General features: G+C 45.1%; 1 protein-coding gene across 8 annotated transcripts in view; it reads left to right on the forward strand.

Annotated features, from left to right (window-relative positions):
• Nucleotides 1–18,488, forward strand: part of mycbp2 (MYC binding protein 2) — a 294,316-nt gene that overhangs the window by 228,809 nt on the left and 47,019 nt on the right. For 7 of the 8 annotated variants that reach the window (XM_021578599.2, XM_021578604.2, XM_021578603.2 and 4 more), the window contains exons 51-57: nt 7,247–7,379; nt 8,851–8,985; nt 13,077–14,666; nt 14,987–15,156; nt 15,513–15,757; nt 16,102–16,269; nt 16,425–16,582. In XM_021578599.2, the coding sequence (XP_021434274.2) occupies nt 7,247–7,379; nt 8,851–8,985; nt 13,077–14,666; nt 14,987–15,156; nt 15,513–15,757; nt 16,102–16,269; nt 16,425–16,582 (2,599 nt within the window). The remainder of the gene's footprint in view (nt 1–7,246; nt 7,380–8,850; nt 8,986–13,076; nt 14,667–14,986; nt 15,157–15,512; nt 15,758–16,101; nt 16,270–16,424; nt 16,583–18,488) is intronic. The other variant, XM_021578600.2, reaches the window with a different exon arrangement.

An 18,488-nucleotide genomic window follows, 5' to 3' on the forward strand; every position in this document is an offset into this window, starting at 1 on the left:
ATATTCAGTAGTTCTTCTCGACTGTATGTAATGAAACCTAAGATGACCTGGGGTACTAATGTAAGAAATAACACGTAAAAAAACAAAAAACTGCATAGTTTCCTAGGAACGCGAAGCGAGGCGGCCATCTCTGTCGGCACCGGAAGTGTTCACTGTTGTTGAATAATAGTGAAGACATCAAAACAGTGAAACAACACATATGGAATCATTTAGTAACCAAAAAAGTGTTAAACAAATCTAAATATATTTTATATTCTTCTAAATTGCCACCCTTTTCCCTTTCCACTGTCACCAGTAAAGCACCATCACACCACCTCCTTCACAGTGGAAACCACACATGCAGAGATCATCTATTTACCTACTCTGTGTCTCAGACACAGAGTAGGATCCAAAAATCTCCAATTTGGACTCAAGACCAAAGAACAAATTTCCATCGTTCTAACGTCCATTATTTGTGTTTCTTGGACCAAGCAAGTCTCTTCTTATTATTGGTGTCCTTTAGTAGTGATTTCTTTGCAGCAATTCGACCATGAATGCCTGATTCACTCCGTCTCCTCTGAACAGTTGATGTTGATGTCTGTTACTTGAACTCTGAAGCATTTATTTGGGCTGTAATTTCTTTGGCTGGTAACTCTAATGAACTTATCCTCTGCAGCAGAGGAAACTCTGGGTCTTCCTTTCCTGTGGCGGTCCTCATGAAATCCAGTTTCATCATAGAGCTTGATGGTTTTTACGACTGCACTTGAAGAAACTTTCAACGTTCTTGAAATGTTCCTGATTGACTGACCTTCATGTCTTAAAGTAATGATGTGCTGTCATTTCTCTTTGCTTATTTGAGCTGTTCTTGCCATAATATGGACTTGGTCTTTTACCACCCCTACCTTGTCACAACACAACTGATTGGCTCAAACACATTAAGAACTTTTAACCTGTTAATTGAAATTGTTAGGTTCTAATTCTGAGTAAGCTTAACCAAGTTGAATTCTTCCCAGAGGATCGATACAGTTGCATTAGACAAAGACATCTTCACACAAGCACATATATTTTACCCTTCCTCCTTAGTCTTTTCCTACATATCTGAACACCCAATGCATTTCTGTTGCTAGACAGAACCTTAGTGATATCTGTTCTTCCTCACGTCATCTGACCTGACCTCTACCCCAAAGTGCTCACTCCTCCCCAACTCACAGCTGTCATGGTGACTGGTACCAGACTGTGTCTCTTCTCCTCCCAGAGGATCCCTGCAATAGGATCCCTGATGGCTAACAAAAACATATCCTGACATAATGTAAACATTATACATTACCCTCTCTCCCTCAGTGACATGAGTAAGTATATTTCATATTCTCAGAACCCAACTAAATGCATTCCAGGTGACTACCTCATGAAGCTGGTTGAGAGAATGCAAAGCTGTCATCAAGACAAAGGGTGGCTACTTTGAACAATCTCAAATATAAAATATATTTTGATTTGTTTAACACTTTTTTGTTTACTATATGATTCCATATGTGTTATTTCCTAGTTTTGACGTCTTCAATGTTATTCTACAATGTAGAAAATTGTAAAAAAAAATAAAGAACAACCCTGGAATGACTAGGTGTCTAAACTTTTGATTGGTACTCTAGGTCAACAGTTCTGCAACAAGTGGGGCAGAGAGTGTGTCTAGTACTGTGGGCCCATTTGTTAGAGCATGCCTTACAAATAAGATTCTGCCTTACCCACACTGCATTTTCTTGATAACATTTTTGAATTGACCATTTCCTTTTGGGAATATCTATTTTTGAGAAACATTGATGCAACAATTTGCTGAGTTCATGTAGAATATCAAATTCATAGTATTACTAGCAATTTGTTTTAAATCTTTAGGTTTACTTTCACTGTACTCTTCACACATGTTCAATGTTTATGGTTAGGTAAATGGACAGTTGAAACATGTTTCAAGCCTGTGCAGTATGAAGTGATACATCATTTTTATTTATGCATTTATCATACTTTGTCATCACACTTTTTGATAACTTTTTTGTGGTGTTCAGGTGTTGTTAATGAGGCCTGTGTTCTTGTCCAATTTATGCCATTGAGACAGTATCAGCCCAACAACCAGCTGTGCACTTGATACTCACAGGGTGTCCTCGAAAATGTGTTAGTCATTGCTGCAATATTTAAGTAAACGTTAGGCTCTATGTCAACATTTGTTAGAGAGTGTGGATCCTACTGGTTTTGTTGAACTGATAGCTCTGTGGACAGTACTGTAAAGCTGTAACCGCTATGCTGGAACTTTGTTCATTTGATAATCTGAAACACTGGTCACGTTACATCCTCTCTCATATGACACGTAGTTATAAGGAATCAGGATGAAACTATGTCATCGCATCAGACAAATCCATTACTACTCGCCCACTGACTGGTCTTCTAACCTAACCGAACTGGTGTTAATGCTAGTCAATTCCCTCTTTCAGGAGGCCAGGGGCCAATTGGAGCAGTGTGTTGAGGTGAGCGCCAGCGGCCTCCCCTCCCAAGAGGCTCCCTCCATGCGGGAGCAGGACAGGGTGAGGCAGGGTGGCAGCGGCCGCACCTCCCAAGAGGCCCCCTCCATGCGGGAGCAGGACAGGGTGAGGCAGGGTGGCAGCGGCCGCCCCTCCCAAGAGGCCCCCTCCATGCGGGAGCAGGACAGGGTGAGGCAGGGCGGCAGCGGCCCTGGCCTTTATAAGGTAGTGAAGACGGGCCCCTCCATGCGGGAGCAGGACAGGGTGAGGCAGGGTGGCCCTGGCCTTTATAAGGTAGTGAAGACGGGCCCCTCGGGTCACAACATCAGAAGCTGCCCATACCTTAGGGGTATCCCCGTTGGAATGTTAGTACTTGGGAACAAGGTCAAGGCAGTAGGCGAGGTATGATGTGTGACTTAAATGATTTATAGCAGCTGCCAAAACTTTTTATAGATAGATTATAATTCATCTATAAAAATATTTCCAGTCAAAGTAGAGGAGTAGAAAAGGGCAACACAAACGAGCATAATATGAGCATCTATATAACTAAAATAATGGGCATAAGAACTACAGCACAGTTGTTCTTATGCCTGTCTCTTTTGTTGCCCTCTACCTTGCTCTCTTTGCTAACACAGACCAAAGTCGTTGTAATGCATTTAGTTTGCTCCCCCTTTTGCTTGTAAATTGGGTGCCGGGTAGGCAAACTGTGCCAATTCAGCTGCCCTGCGAGCCAGGTAGGCAAACTTTGCCAATTCAACTGCCCTGCGCGCCAGGTAAGCAAACGGTGCCAATTCAGCTGCCCTGTGTGCCAGGTAGGCAAACTGCCAATTCAGCTGCCCTGCGTGCCAGGTAGGCAAACTGCCAATTCAGCTGCCCTGCGTGCCAGGTAGGCAAACTGTGCAAACTGTGCCAATTCAGCTGCCCTGCGTCCCAGGTAGGCAAACTGTGCCAATTCAACTGCCCTGCGTCCCGGGTAGGCAAACTGTGCCAATTCAGCTGCCCTGCGTGCCAGGTAGGCAAACTGTGCCAATTCAGCTGCCCTGCGCGCCAGGTAGGCACACTGTGCCAATTCAACTGCCCTGCGTGCCAGGTAGGCAAACTGTTGCCATTTCATTTGTATAAAGGTACAAACTCTCCCTTCTCGGTAGGCCTGGAGAGGAAATCAAGTACACTATGCCTCCGCTGGCCAATCAGATGGCTCAGATGACCCCGTCTGCAGTAACTTAGCAGGCATAAAAGAAAGCTACGGCAAAATTGATACTGTGAGATTTCAAAACCATGACTAGAGAATACGAATACAGCCAAGAGCTGCTGTTTTTGAGTGAGTTCATGTTTAAGTTCTTACTCAGCACTGTCAACACTTTAATAAGCCATAAAATACGCGTTCTTCCTATTTCCACTCAGCGCTACAACAAGCAGTGCAGCAGTAATGAATGAGGAGGAAAGTGGATCTATAGGCTTGCGTTGTTATTAGCGGCTTGGGTCTTTTTTAATATCAAAGAATATTTCACTTTCTCTGTCACTAGGAGTAACAACGTGAATTTGTGCATGAGGCAGAAATAAAGCGGTGCGACTTGAGTTTCGCCATCATCTGGAAGACGGTGTCCTTTTTGGGTCAGTGGAGGAAAGGGAGAGCGAAGGGATGTTGAGAGACGGACCCATAACATGTCTTGTATTGGATTGGATTTGCCCCAAACATAACACTTTGTATTCAGGACAAAAAGTGAATTGCTTTGCCATATTTTTGCAGTATTACCTTGCCTTGAAGGAAACAGGTTGCATGTTTTGGAATATTTTTATTCTATATAGGCTTCCTTCTTTTCACTCTGCCAGTTAGGTTAGTATTGTGGAGTAACTACAATGTTGTTGATCCATCCTCTGATTTCTCCTATCACAGCCATTAAACTCTGTAACTGTTTTAAAGTCAACGTTGGCCTCATGGTGAAATCCCTGAGCGGTTTCCTCCCTCTCTGGCAACTTAGTTAGAAAGGACACCTTTATCTTTGTAGTGGTTAGATACTAAATAAACATGGTAAAAACTCACGGACGACTAGTAAAGCTCAAACCAAGTTTATTCACCCACTGGGTCACACAGCTGCATTAGACAAAAACATATTTACACAAGCACTAGTATTTAAACCCTCCTATGCTGAGTCTCCTCCTTATGCATATGGACAGCCAATACATCTCTGTTGCTATACAGGACTTTAGTGATGCCTGTTCTTTCTCACTTCATCTGACCTGACCTCGGCCTAAATTCCTCACTCCTCCCCAACTCATGGCTGTCCTGTTGACTTGTACCAGACTGTGGCCCTTCTCCTTTCCATAGGATCCCTGAGGTCTTACAATAACATGTTCCGACAGAATGTAGATGTTCTGCATTCTCCTCTCTCCCTCAGTAACATCAATAAGGATATTTCATATTTCAAGTTTAGAACCACCAGTAGTGACTGGGTGTATTGATACACCATCCAAATTGTAACTAATAACTTCACCATGCTCAAAGTGGCAGCTGCCAATCTACCAATAGGTGCCCTTCTTTGCGAGGCATTGGAAAACCTCCCTGGTCTTTGTGGTTGAATCTGTGTTTGAAATGTACTGCTCAACTGAGGGACCTTACAGGTAATTGTATGTGTGGGGTACAGAGATGAGGTAGCCATTCAAAAATCATGTTAAACACTATTATTGCACACGGTGAGTCCATGCAACTTATGTCAACTTTAAAGGCAAATGTTTACTCCTGAACTTATTTAGGATTGTCATAACAATGGAGTTAAATACTTATTGACTGTAGACATTGCAGCTTTTCATTTTTTATTAACTTGTAAAAAATTCAAAGAACATAATTCCACGTTGACATTATGTGGTAGGGTGTTGTGTGTAGGCCAGTAGCAAAAAAAATCTATATTTAATCCATTTTAAATTCAGGCTGTAAAACAACAAAGTGTGGAAAAAGCCAAGGGGTGTGAATACTTTCTGAAGGCACTGTACTTTGCTATTGAAAAGGTGAATACACAAAATGCCTCTGGGAGTGGGTGTGTGCTCTGTCAATTCTCCGCTCTTTTCTTTAGTTAACACACTCCAATGGCTACAGCATTTTGCATTTATACATTTTAGTTTTTTTATTTAACTATATACAATTATCTTAATTTATTCATCATTGGAAACAGATTAGATATTTCTGAGGTTTACATTTTGTCTATCCTTCACTACTTTTTAAAACTGCTCCTCAGTCCCAGTTGCTAATATATGCATATTATTAGTATTGGATAGAAAAACACTCTGAAGTTTGTAAAACTGTTTGAATGATGTCTGTGAGTATAACAGAACTCATATGGCAGGCAAAAACCTGAGAAGAAATCCAAACAGGAAGTGGGAAATCTGAGGTTGGTCGATGTTCAACTCATTCCCTATTGATTACACAGTGGAATATTGGTTATGTCAACCGTCTTTAGAAACTTGAATGAGGCTTCTACTGTGATGTGGGGCCGGATGAGAGCTCTTTGAGTCAGTGGTCTGGCAGAGAGCCAGGTCCTGGTCAAGCACATTTCACATGATAGCGACCTGCGCCCCATGGCTTTTCTACAGACAATGGAATTCTCAGGTTGGAATGTTATTGAAGATTTATGATAAAAACATCCTAAAGATTGATTCTATACTTAGTTTGAAATGTTTCTACGACCTGTATAACTTTTTGAAGTTTTCGTACGACGTTCGGCTGGACCTGCACGAGCGTTTGGATTTGTGTACACGCTAACAAAAGTAGCTACTTGGACATTATCAAACATTTTTGATTATCAAACAAATCAAACATTTATTGTGGAACTATGATTCCTGGGAGTGCATTCTGATGAAGATCATCAAAGGTAAGGGAATATTTATAATGTTAGTTCTGATTTCTGTTGACTACAACATGGCGGAGAAAATGTTTTTTCTGAGCACCGTCTCAGATTATTCCATGGTTTGCTTTTGGTTTGCTGTTGTCCTATCGATCCCATTAACGAGATTGCAGCCCTAAGAAGTTTTTAACATTGGATTCTTGAAATGCTGAATACTATATCTCAGATGAATCTTTCCCCTCTTACACCTTCTGTTGACTTTGTTTCTCAGGGCACATTTTGATGCGCTTTAAAATGTCTTGACCCAAAGTGCTGAATGGTGCCTTCTTGACCTCTGTTAGGAGGATGTGGTGTGTCATGCTTCTACTGGAATGCCCTCTCTGAACCAATGGCTCTGCGGCTCTTTCTCAATTCATCTTTCCTTGAGTCCACACGTCCTATATCCTCGCCTCCTTCTCAAACCGCATTGGAGAAGGTGGTCTGAGGGGAGGAACCTTGGACGACTTCCTCCAATAGGGTTGAGAAGGTGACAAGGATATAGGATGTGAGGACTACTAGGATACAATGAATCATGGAAAGACTCACTAAGCCTCTCTCTCTCTAAGCACTTATTAACATTTACACTTTCCATCTGCATGTCTAAAGTGTTGATTTTCTTTCAGGACTTTTACAAAACCAAAACAAACAAACATGCATTTAACTTTCAATATGACTGACTTTCAGAGTAAGTTCTTAAATGTATTATCTTTATACAGTAAACTATGCAAATATTCTAGCTACAATGCAGTATGAAATTGCTCTGTAGGAATGATGCTGTACATTTTGTATAAGGGGATGGGATGATATTTGTGAGGACGGTGCTGTGTGTGTGAGAGGACTAGCATGTGTGTGTAGAGGGATAAAGAGCCTTGTGTTGTCCATCAGGTGATCAACACAGAGGGGACGTGGGTGCAGCTGGACAAGAATAGCGTGGTGGAGTTCTGCGAGAGCAACAAAGGAGAGGCCTGGTCTCTGGCCCGAGATCCTGGGGGAAACCAGTACCTACGCCAAGGGGAAGGTAAGAGCCCCTATAATTACCTTTTTACTTACCTTACTGCTTTGAGACCTCTGTAATTGTTGTAGACCAGGGCCCATATTCACAAAGTAGCTCAACAGTTCCTAGGAATCCTGCTTTAAGAAAACAAAAACTAATGCGCCGAATACAAGTGTAGACCTTAGAGTGAAATGCTTACTTACAAGTCCTTAACCAACAATGCAGTTTTAAAATACCAAAAAAAATAAGTACGAGATAACAATAAGAAATAATTATAGAGCAGCAGTAAATAACAATAGCGGGGCTATATACAGGGGGTACCGGTACAGAGTCAATGTGGAGGCTATATACAGGGGGCACCGGTACAGAGTCGATGTGGAGGCTATATACAGGGGGCACCGGTACAGAGTCGATGTGGAGGCTATATACAGGGGGTATCGGTACAGAGTCAATGTGGAGGCTATATACAGGGGGCACCGGTACAGAGTCAATGTACGGGGGCGCTGGTGTTGAGGTAATTGAGGTAATATTTAGATGTAGGTAGACTTATTAATGTGACCATGCATAGATAATAACAGAGTAGCAGCTGCGTAGAGGGGGGGGGGGGGGGGCAATGCAGATAGTCTGGGTAGCCAGTTGATTAGCTGTTCAGGAGACTTATGGCTTGGGTGTAGAAGCAGTTTAGAAACCTCTTGGACCTAGACTTGGCACTCCGGTACTGCTTGCTGTGTGGTAGCAGAGAGAAGTCTGACTCGGTGGCTGGAGTCTTTTTTAGAGCCTTCATCTGACACCGCCTGGTATAGAGGTCCTGTATGGCAGGAAGCTTGGCCCCAGTGATGTACTGGGCCATACGCACTACTCTCTGTCAGAGGCCGGGCAGTTTCCATACCTGGCAGTGATGTAACCTGTCAGATGCTCTCGATAGTGCAGCTGTAAAACCTTTTGAGGATCTGGGGAACAATGCCAAATCTTTTCAGTCTCCTGTTCATTACTGTCTTGGTGTGCTTGGACCATGATAGTTTGTTGGTGATGTGGACACTAAGGAACTTGAAGCGCTCAACCTGCTCCACTACAGCCCCGTCGATGAGAATGGGGTTGTGCTCGGTCCTCCTTATCCTATAGTCCACAATCATCTCCTTTGTCTTGATCACGTTGAGGCAGAGGTTGTTGTCCTTGCACCACACGGCCACGTCTCTGACCTCCTCCCTATTGGCTGTACCCTACCACTGTTGTGTCATCAGCAAACTTAATGATGGTGTTGGAGTGACCACCAACTTTTGAACAGTAGTGTAACTTTTTATTTGTATTGCTTTGGCCACAATGACGAGTATAGTACAAGTCAGCAGCATTATTTGGTTATGAGTCAACATATTAACTTTTAAAAGTGAGATTTTCACTGGACACTTTAATGAATCTAACATGGATGTGAATGGATGTTTTGGTTGCTGTTCTTGGTGGAGCCAATGTGGTCCAGCTTTGTCTTCTCTCCCAACAGAACAAACCCTGCTAGAGCATGGGGCACAGACCCCCCCAACTAGCCCCTTTTCTGTCCAGGCCTTCAACAGTGCTGCTGGAGCCATTGGGGCCTACGGGACACAGGGCTTCAACTATGGCATCTCAAACAACAAAGGTGAGGCCATCCGGGGGACGTGGATACGTGGCTGGGTGGGTGAGGGATGTCTACACTGAGTGTACTACAGCCTCAATTATTTGGGGCATGGACTCTACAAGGTTTCAAAAGCATTCCACAGAGATGCTGGACGATATTTACCCAAATGCTTCCCACATTTGTGTCAAGTTGGCTGGATGTCCTTTGGGTAGTGGACCATTCTTGATACAAGAAACTGTTGAGCGTGAAAATCCCAGCATCATTGCAGTTCTCGACAAACTCAAACCGGTGCGCCTGGCACCTACTATCATACCCCGTTCAAATGCACTTAAATATTTTGTCTTGCCCATTCACGCTCTGGCACACATACGCAATCCATGTCTCAATGCTTAAATATTATTCTGTAACCCGTCTCCTTCATCTACACTGATTTGAAGGTGACATTAATACAGGATCATAGCTTTCACCTGGTCAGTCTGTAATGGAAAGAGCAGGTGTTCCTAATGTTTTGTACAATCAGTATACATGCACTTGGGGCTTGGTAGTTACAGCTGCTTCTGCTTTAGGAAACTCCTAAATTGTTGCCTGAAGCAGAACATTGGTCACGGTCATTAGGCATAAAACTTGATAAAATGGTCAAACATGGAGTGAAATGAGGAGGTAGTGTATCTGAAGTAGGAAATCCTAGTTTTCGTTGTCTGTTGCAAAGCATTTTAAAACAACTCAAATCATATTTTATTTGTTACATGCAGTTGTAGACCTTACGTGAAATGCTTACTTTACAAGCCCTTAACCAACAATGCATTTCAAGAAATATAAAATAATGATTAAATAAACTAAAGGAAATAATAAAATAAAAAGTAACACAATAAAATAACAATAACGAGGCTATATACGGGGGGTACCGGTACTGAGTCAATGTGCGGAGGTACGGGTTTTATATATATATATATATATATATAATGTGTGTGTGTATATATATGTATATATGTGTGTATGTTTTACTGTCACAGTGAGATGTGGTGTTTTACAAGGTCAGCTTTAGTAGTACGGCATCCCTGGAGCAAATAAGGGTTAAGTGGCTTTCTCAAGGACACATCGACAGATTTTTCACCTTGTTGGCTCGGGTATTCGAACCAGCGACCTTTCGGTTTCTGGCTGAACACTCTAACTGCTAGGCTACTCGCCACCCTTAAAATCATGTCAAATGTAATCATATTGTCATTGATTATAGATGTTTACACTATTTTAGCTGAACAGTGTTCCACTTACCTTGTAACCCCCTTTACTTATAATGGTTTGGGACATCTGGGACCATCACGTGACAACCTCCAGGGGACCATGACACAACGTCCCAAGAGCATCCTAAAAACGTCCTCTGGGATGTCACCGAGACAAACTAGGAACTAGACAAAACCTCCACAACATCCCAAGAAAGTTCTGTGCACTTTTAGTGGACCTCCCCGGGACTAACCGGGAACTATACAAAGGTCCCCCTGAGAAAGTTCCCTTGGGGCAATCGTGCGATGTCCTAAGGACTATTAAAATAAAAGTCTTGATCATCCTAAAAAAGTCCTGACATAGTCCTCAGTGACTTCCTGGGAAAGTTCCCCCAGAGAACGCTCTCTTGGGACCATCACACAACGTTCTTAAAATGTTCTCAGTATGTCAGTGGGATAACGTCACGCCGCAGCCCTTAAGTGAACCAATGGGATCGACGTCCCCTATTTGCTGGGATGTCACCCCGCTTCTCTTGGTAAACGCATCACTGATTCTACTTTTAAACATGAGCTCTATAGCTCCCATCCCTGCTTAGAACTCTCAACCAGCCCAGGTCTGCACTGCAAATGTGGACTACCTTAGTGTCATCTATCAGATATGAATTTAGGAAGCATCATTTTGTGTTAGAGTTACTGTATTAGTTTACCACATGCATTCATTGTTTTTCTTTCTGGATCTCTAAAACACTGAACTAAATGCCTAGAAGATGTGTCGATATGACCAGACTTACTAACCTTAACGTGCAGCACACGTGGTGCTCTAATGAGAAACATGGTCAGATTAGTTGATATTCTCCTTACTATTTGTATGTTGTGTTTATTATAGATCCCCATTAGATGCTGCCTAAGCAGCAGCTACTCTTCCTGGGCATCAGCAGAATTAAGGCAGTTTATACAATTTTAAAACATTACAATACATGCACAGATTTCACAACACACTGTGTGCCCTCAGGCCCCCACTACCACATATCTACATTACTAAATCCATGTGTATGTATATTGCGTATGTTATCGTGTGTGTGTGTGCATGTGTCTGTGCCAATGTTTGTGTCCCAATGGTCATCCTCTCCCTCCTCCTTTCTCCTCATGTGGTGATTCCTTACCTGTTCTCTCTCCCTCCTCCTTTCTCCTCCTGGTGTGATTCCTTACCTGTTATCTCTCCCTCCTCCTTTCTCCTCCTGTGGTGTGTTTCCTTACCTGTTCTCTCTCCCTCCTCCTTTCTCGTCCTGTGGTGTTTCCTTACCTGTTCTCTCTCCCTCCTCCTTTCTCGTCCTGTGGTGATTCCTTACCTGTTATCTCTCCCTCCTCCTTTCTCCTCCTGTGGTGATTCCTTACCTGTTCTCTCTCCCTCCTCTTTTCTCGTCCTGTGGTGTTTCCTTACCTGTTCTCTCTCCCTCCTCCTTTCTCGTCCTGTGGTGATTCCTTACCTGTTATCTCTCCCTCCTCCTTTCTCCTCCTGTGGTGATTCCTTACCTGTTCTCTCTCCCTCCTCCTTTCTCATCCTGTGGTGATTCCTTACCTGTTCTCTCTCCCTTCTCCTTTCTTCTCCTGGTGTGTTTCCTTACCTGTTCTCTCTCCCTCCTCCGTTCTCCTCCTGTGGGGTTTCCTTACCTGTTCTCTCTCCCTCCTCCTTTCTCCTCCTGTGGTGATTCCTTACCTGTTCTCTCTCCCTCCTCCTTTCTCGTCCTGTGGTGTTTCCTTACCTGTTCTCTCTCCCTCCTCCTTTCTCCTCCTGGTGTGTTTCCTTACCTGTTATCTCTCCCTCCTCCTTTCTCCTCCTGTGGTGTGTTTCCTTACCTGTTCTCTCTCCCTCCTCCTTTCTCGTCCTGTGGTGTTTCCTTACCTGTTCTCTCTCCCTCCTCCTTTCTCGTCCTGTGGTGATTCCTTACCTGTTATCTCTCCCTCCTCTTTTCTCGTCCTGTGGTGTTTCCTTACCTGTTCTCTCTCCCTCCTCCTTTCTCGTCCTGTGGTGATTCCTTACCTGTTCTCTCTCCCTTCTCCTTTCTCCTCCTGTGGGGTTTCCTTACCTGTTCTCTCTCCCTTCTCCTTTCTCCTCCTGTGGGGTTTCCTTACCTGTTCTCTCTCCCTCCTCCGTTCTCCTCCTGTGGGGTTTCCTTACCTGTTCTCTCTCCCTCCTCCTTTCTCCTCCTGGTGTGTTTCCTTACCTGTTCTCTCTCCCTCCTCCTTTCTCCTCACTGTGATGGTGTCCCTGTATTCATGTCCTGTGTTTTACGCTGTAGATGGTTCTTCATCACACAGCCTTGCATCTTCTCATGAGTGTGTGCACGGAAGCAGTATGTCCGCAGCTGGGCATGGTTCTGCTCTCTCATCTCTCTCTCTCAGGCAAAAGGGTGTGTAACATATAGAATGCATGAGTCCTTCAGACTGAACACTTTCTAAAGACCAATTATATAATACCTAGCCTGGGGGACAGTGTTGGGCTGGGCTTTTCATGATCCTTTTGCTACTTCTGTCCATGTTCAGTGAATAGATGGACAGACCTTTCAGACATGCATAGGTTGATTTTAGATCATTTGGAAAACGTATGTCACTATTTCAAGGCCATTCAAGGCTCTTCTGAATTGCAGTCACTTACTTAAGTGAAATGGTCGACAACTTTCCACAGTCTGAGGCTTCTTATTTATTTTAACATTTTTCAGACTTCTCTTCATTTCCTCCCATTCGTTTCATTTTATTTCCCTTTCATAATCCGTTTTGTTTTGACCCTTAGATGTTGAGTGTTGTACTCTGAGTAAACTGGATGTGCTGCCTTTTACACTAAACCTCAATGAGTTATAGTATAACTGTTTCTATTTTGTGCCTATCTACTAGCCTCTAAACACCGACAGAAAAGCCACTCCCCAAAACAGGAGGGTGGACGCTCCTCGGACAACTCCAAAAGCAAAGACCTGTCGGCCAGCGAGGCACTGATCCTGAGGTCAGACACGGCCAAGCTGCGGTCAGACTCTCATAGCCGCTCTCACTCGCCCAACCATAACACCCTGCAGGCGCGGAAGGCCGAAGTGCGTGATCGTGACTCCACCGGGCTGCGCGCCGAATCGCCCAACCCTGGCTCCCGCTCCTCTTCGCTCAAGCAGAAGGGCCTGTCCTCCTCCTCGGGGAAGTATAGCCCCTCTAGCACCTCCTTGGCGTGGTCCTCCTCCCCCCAGCATGACCAGAACCTCCCTCCCAAAGTCAGCCCCTCCACGGCTTTGCTGGACTCGCCCAGAGAGAGATCCAAGTCGGACTCGTACACACTGGACCCGGACACCCTACGGAAAAAGGTCCCTCTCGCCTCAGAGCCACTGAGGGGAAGGTCCACCTCGCCTAAACCCAAACTATCTCCCAAAGACAGGTGCAGCAAAGGAGGTGACATGAACATGGAGAACCGCAGCCCATCACCCCATGTGACCCAGGAGGACCTCCACAGGGAGGTGGTGATGTGTACGTCTATTGCTCTTCTTTCCGATGATGAAGGAAATGATGAGAACGTTGACGTGAGCAACACAGAGGAGGGCTCTTCCAAGGTACACTTCAGCATCTGCAAGGTGCCCATCAAGGATGAGCTGGAGAGCAGTCGCTCGTCGGCAAAAGTCAGCCGCAAGACCTCCAGCCGCCACGTGCGCCCCAAGAAGGACAAGTCTGGCCCGCTCTTCAAGGGCGAGAGCTCATCAGGGCTCACCGAGACCACCAAGCAGGCTATGTCGCCCTCGGTGGCAGAGTGCGCCCGGTCGGTCTTCGCCGCGTTCCTCTGGCACGAGGGCATTGTCCACGACGCCATGGCCTGCTCCTCGTTCCTCAAGTTCAACCCGGAGCTGACCAAGGAGCACGCGCCCATCCGCAGCTCGCTGGGTGGCCAGGGCGGCCAAGAGGAGAAGGAGAGCAAGCTGATGAACCGCCACTCGCTGGAGATATCTTCGGCCCTCAATATGTTCAACATTGCCCCACACGGGCCCGACATCTCCAAGATGGGCAGCATCAACAAGAACAAGGTCCTGTCCATGCTCAAAGAGCCACCACTGACCGAGAAGTGCGGGGACGGCAAGGGGGAGCCCGTCTCCCACAAGGTGGCCACTCATCCCTTCATGAGGGCCAAGTCCATCCTGCCGCTCACACTCCAGCACCTTGTTGCATTCTGGGAGGACATCTCCATGGCGACCATCAAGGCAGCCACCCAGAACATGATTTTCCCCAGCCCGGGCTCCAGTGCCATCTTGAAGAAAAAGGAGAATGAGAAGGACACTAAGAAGTCCAAGAAGGAGAAGAAGAAAAGAGATCAGGCGGAGGTGCGCCCCAGGGGGAACCTGTTTGGGGAGATGGCCCAGCTGGCCATCGGGGGACCAGAGAAGGACACCATCTGTGAGCTGTGTGGGGAGTCGCACCCCTACCCTGTCACCTACCACATGAGGCAGGCCCACCCAGGTAAGATCAACAAGGTTGGGTTTGCTTTTATTCCATACGTTTAGAAATACACATGCCATGTCACTGTGCGAGGTTAGCCTACCTCTCACATATAAAGGTCAGACATGAAAATCCTATTTTGTTTTATTGATTGTGTGGAAGAAAAGAAAGCTGAACATGTCTTCATACCGAGGTGGATGGTGGCTAACCCCGTGACACCGTATACACTGTAGCTCTGTTCGTACAGCAGCACTACTCAATATGATCTTAGCATAAGATACATGTATCTGTGTTCTATTTAAGTCTGTGGATCTTAGCATCATCTGGTGTGTTTTGGGCAGGTTGTGGTCGCTACGCGGGAGGCCAGGGCTACAACAGTATCGGCCACTTCTGTGGGGGCTGGGCAGGAAACTGTGGAGACGGAGGGATCGGTGGAAGTACCTGGTACCTGGTGTGTGACCGCTGCAGGGAGAAGTACCTGAGAGACAAGCAGACTGCTACCAGGGAAAAGGTACTGTACTGCTCAACGCTTCAATAGATGTTTTGTATCTTTACACATACATAATAATTTAAGAAATTTGCGTAAGTTAATAATTTCATAAAATTCTTCAAGCTTATGGGAACTTAACAAATACTTGGATAGTTAACGAACATAAGCCCTTAACAATCAGGATTTAACACTAACATAATATGCTCAATGTATTTATTTCTCACTGTAAAAGTTCAAAGGATAACCTTACTCAACCATGTGCTTTCATAAACAACCTTGGTAATATGCTCGTGACAAGTCATACAATGCATTATGTTTCCCCAAACTTCGACCTCTTAACCAACACTTAAATTGAATCTCTCTCCCTACACATCGAGGTGAAGCAGTCGAGGAAGAAGCCCCTGCAGTTGAAGATGCCGCGGGCGCTGCCCACCATGGAGGCCCACCAGGTGATCCGTGCCAACGCCCTTTTCCTGCTTTCCCTAAGCAGCGCCGCCAAGCCCAGCCTGCTGTGCCACCACCCGCCTCGCCCGCTTCACTCCCTGCTGCCCAGCCTCAAGGAGGGCGTCTCCGACGAGAAGCCCAACAAGATGGGCTGCCTCTACCTGCAGATGCTGGCCAGGTAAATGATAGCTATTGTGATGATGATCAAATTGAAAAGCGCTGGAAAGATTGGGAGGGAAGAAATGTAAGGTAATCTCTTTTTATTTTTGCCTCCCAGACAGTCTCCTTCTCGTTTGGTTTTATGCCCTTTGGGATGGCATTACACTTAAAGCGCTGTGGCAACGTTAGTTGAAGTGATGATGATCATACATTTTGGTTGTGTATAGTGTCTTATCCATATCTCATAGACATATTACACAGTGAAAACAGTCATGGAATTATTTGCTTTGAGGCAGCATCCACATGAATAAACCCAAAATATTTCAACTGCATTGGTACGTAAACCTGTCTCACCTCTTCCAGGCAACACACAGAGAACTTTGGTGGGTACCAGGATGACAACCTGTTTCAGGATGAGATGAGGTACCTACATTCCACATCTGTCCCTGCACCCTACATCTCAGTCACCCCCGACGCCTGCCCCAACGTGTTCGTGGAGCCCGAGAGCAACATGAAGTCTATGCCACCCAGGTAACACACACACCTCTTTTTGAGAGTAGAGCTGAGCAGACTGATTATGTCTGTGTTTATTATATGTGGTTGTAGTGTATGTCATATCTGTGTGCGAGGGGGACTTGTATCAGTGTGAAATAGATGGTCAACATTTCTGTGTTCATGTCTTGCAGTCTAGAGACCAGCCCAATCACAGATAGTGACTTGTCCAAGAGGACGGTGTTCCAGAGGTCTTACTCTGTAGTGGCCTCTGAGTATGACAAGAAGCACTTGGCCTCTCCGGCCAGGGTCAAAGCCGTGCCCAGACGCGGAGTCCACAGTGGGGATGCAGGTGGGTAAACCTTCCCCTAAACCACCAGACCAGAGGGCCTTCGCCCTTATTATTATTATTATTATTATTATTAGGGGTTCTGCAGCGAAAATGTTAATAGGAGTAGCAACATGAATTTGTGCATGAGGCAGAAATAAAGCGGTGCGACTCGAGTTTTGCCATCATCTGGAAGACGGTGTCCTTTTTGGGTCAGTGGAGGAAAGGGAGAGCGGAGGGTTGTTGAGAGACGAACCCTCAGTCTGCTGCTCTCTCCCTCAGATGCAGGCACGAGTAGCCCAGTAAAATAAAAAGCTAATTATTTAGATGTATGCTCACTCAGCTGTGCCTCACAAGTAATACAACAACTGTTAGCTGATATAGCCTACCAATTTTTTACGTTTAAATATGTTTGAAAAATGGTCCAAAAAACAATGCATTGGCAGAGGAAATTCAAGCAAAATCACTATACGGTGATAATGTATTTGGTCTATATCCTACTGCACAAACCTCATTTGCTACAGTTCTGTTTTTAACAAGTTAATGTTGCATGACATTGTATTAAGTAGATCTTGCATCAGAAATGGTTGGTGACCTCTGCCCTATTGTGTTTCTTCTGGATTATTATTATACCGGTTCTTCTTGCCAGGATAATTCACATGCAAATTCCTGTGAGATGGTAAGGCCAAGGAGGGTGCAACTTGACATGATAGTAAAAGCCCTTAGTCCACACCCTTTCATGCGATGCCATAACAATTAGCCACAAGGTGGTGCTCCAACAGGCGATTGAAATTTAAACTTTGAAAGGTTGTGCCCCTCACCCCTTATGACCTAGAGTCCTGAAAATTCAGTGTGTAGGTCCCACTTCTCACAAGGAACAAATTTACCTCAAGAACCCATAAGGTACACCATGATGAATTTCCACCATTTTGAATGTCCATTAATGCTACAAACAAAATGTGGGGCCGTCCAGTCCATCATTAGAAATGGTCCAAAATACACTATACATACAAAAGTATGTGGACACCCCTTCAAATGAGTGGATTCTGCTATTTCAGCCACACCTGTTGCTGGCAGGTATATAAAATCGAGCAAACAGCCATACAATCTCCATAGACAAACATTGACAGTAGAATGGCCCTCCTGAAGAGCTCAGTGACTTTCAACGTGGTATCATCATAGGATGCCACCTTTCCAACAAGTCAGTTTGCCACATTTCTGCTCTGCTAGAGCTGCTCCGGTCAACTGTAAGTGCTGTTACTATGAAGTGGAAACATCCAGGAGCAACGACGGCTCATCCGCAAAGTGGTAGGCCACACAAGCTCACAGAATGAAGCATCTTTCTTCAGTTAAAGCACTCACTACCACGTTCCAAACCTCCTCTGGAAGCAACGTCAGCACAATAATCGTTCGTTGGGAGCTTCATGAAATGGGTTTCCATGGCCGAGCAGCCGCACACAAGCCTAAGATCAGCATGTGCAATGCCAAGCGTCGGCTGGAGTGGTGTAAAGCTCACCGCCATTGGACTCTGGAGCAGTGGAAACGGGTTCTCTGGAGTGATGAATCACACTTCACCATCTGGCAATCCGACTGACGAATCAGGGTTTGTTGTATGCCAAGATGGCATAGCAGTCGGACATGTCTTTTAGTCTTGTCCTGTCCCGTGTATATATCTCACTTTCCATCTACGGACTGAAAATACTTCCTGCAACCCGCCTCACTCAATGTGGTACGGATCTGCTATTTTTATAGTTTATAACTGGAACCCACATCAGGAACTAGCCAGCTTACTAGCTAGAAGTCAGTTATCCACTGCTTGTGGTCATCACTGTAAACTCGGACGTCAGCCAGCCTCAGCCCGGTCGATTCCTGCCAGTCTGCATAGCGCGATATCAACCCAGAGCATATCGGACTGCTTTTTCCCTACCAT

Source organism: Oncorhynchus mykiss, chromosome 22 (genome assembly GCF_013265735.2).
Source record: "Oncorhynchus mykiss isolate Arlee chromosome 22, USDA_OmykA_1.1, whole genome shotgun sequence".
NCBI classification, from domain to species: domain Eukaryota; kingdom Metazoa; phylum Chordata; class Actinopteri; order Salmoniformes; family Salmonidae; genus Oncorhynchus; species Oncorhynchus mykiss.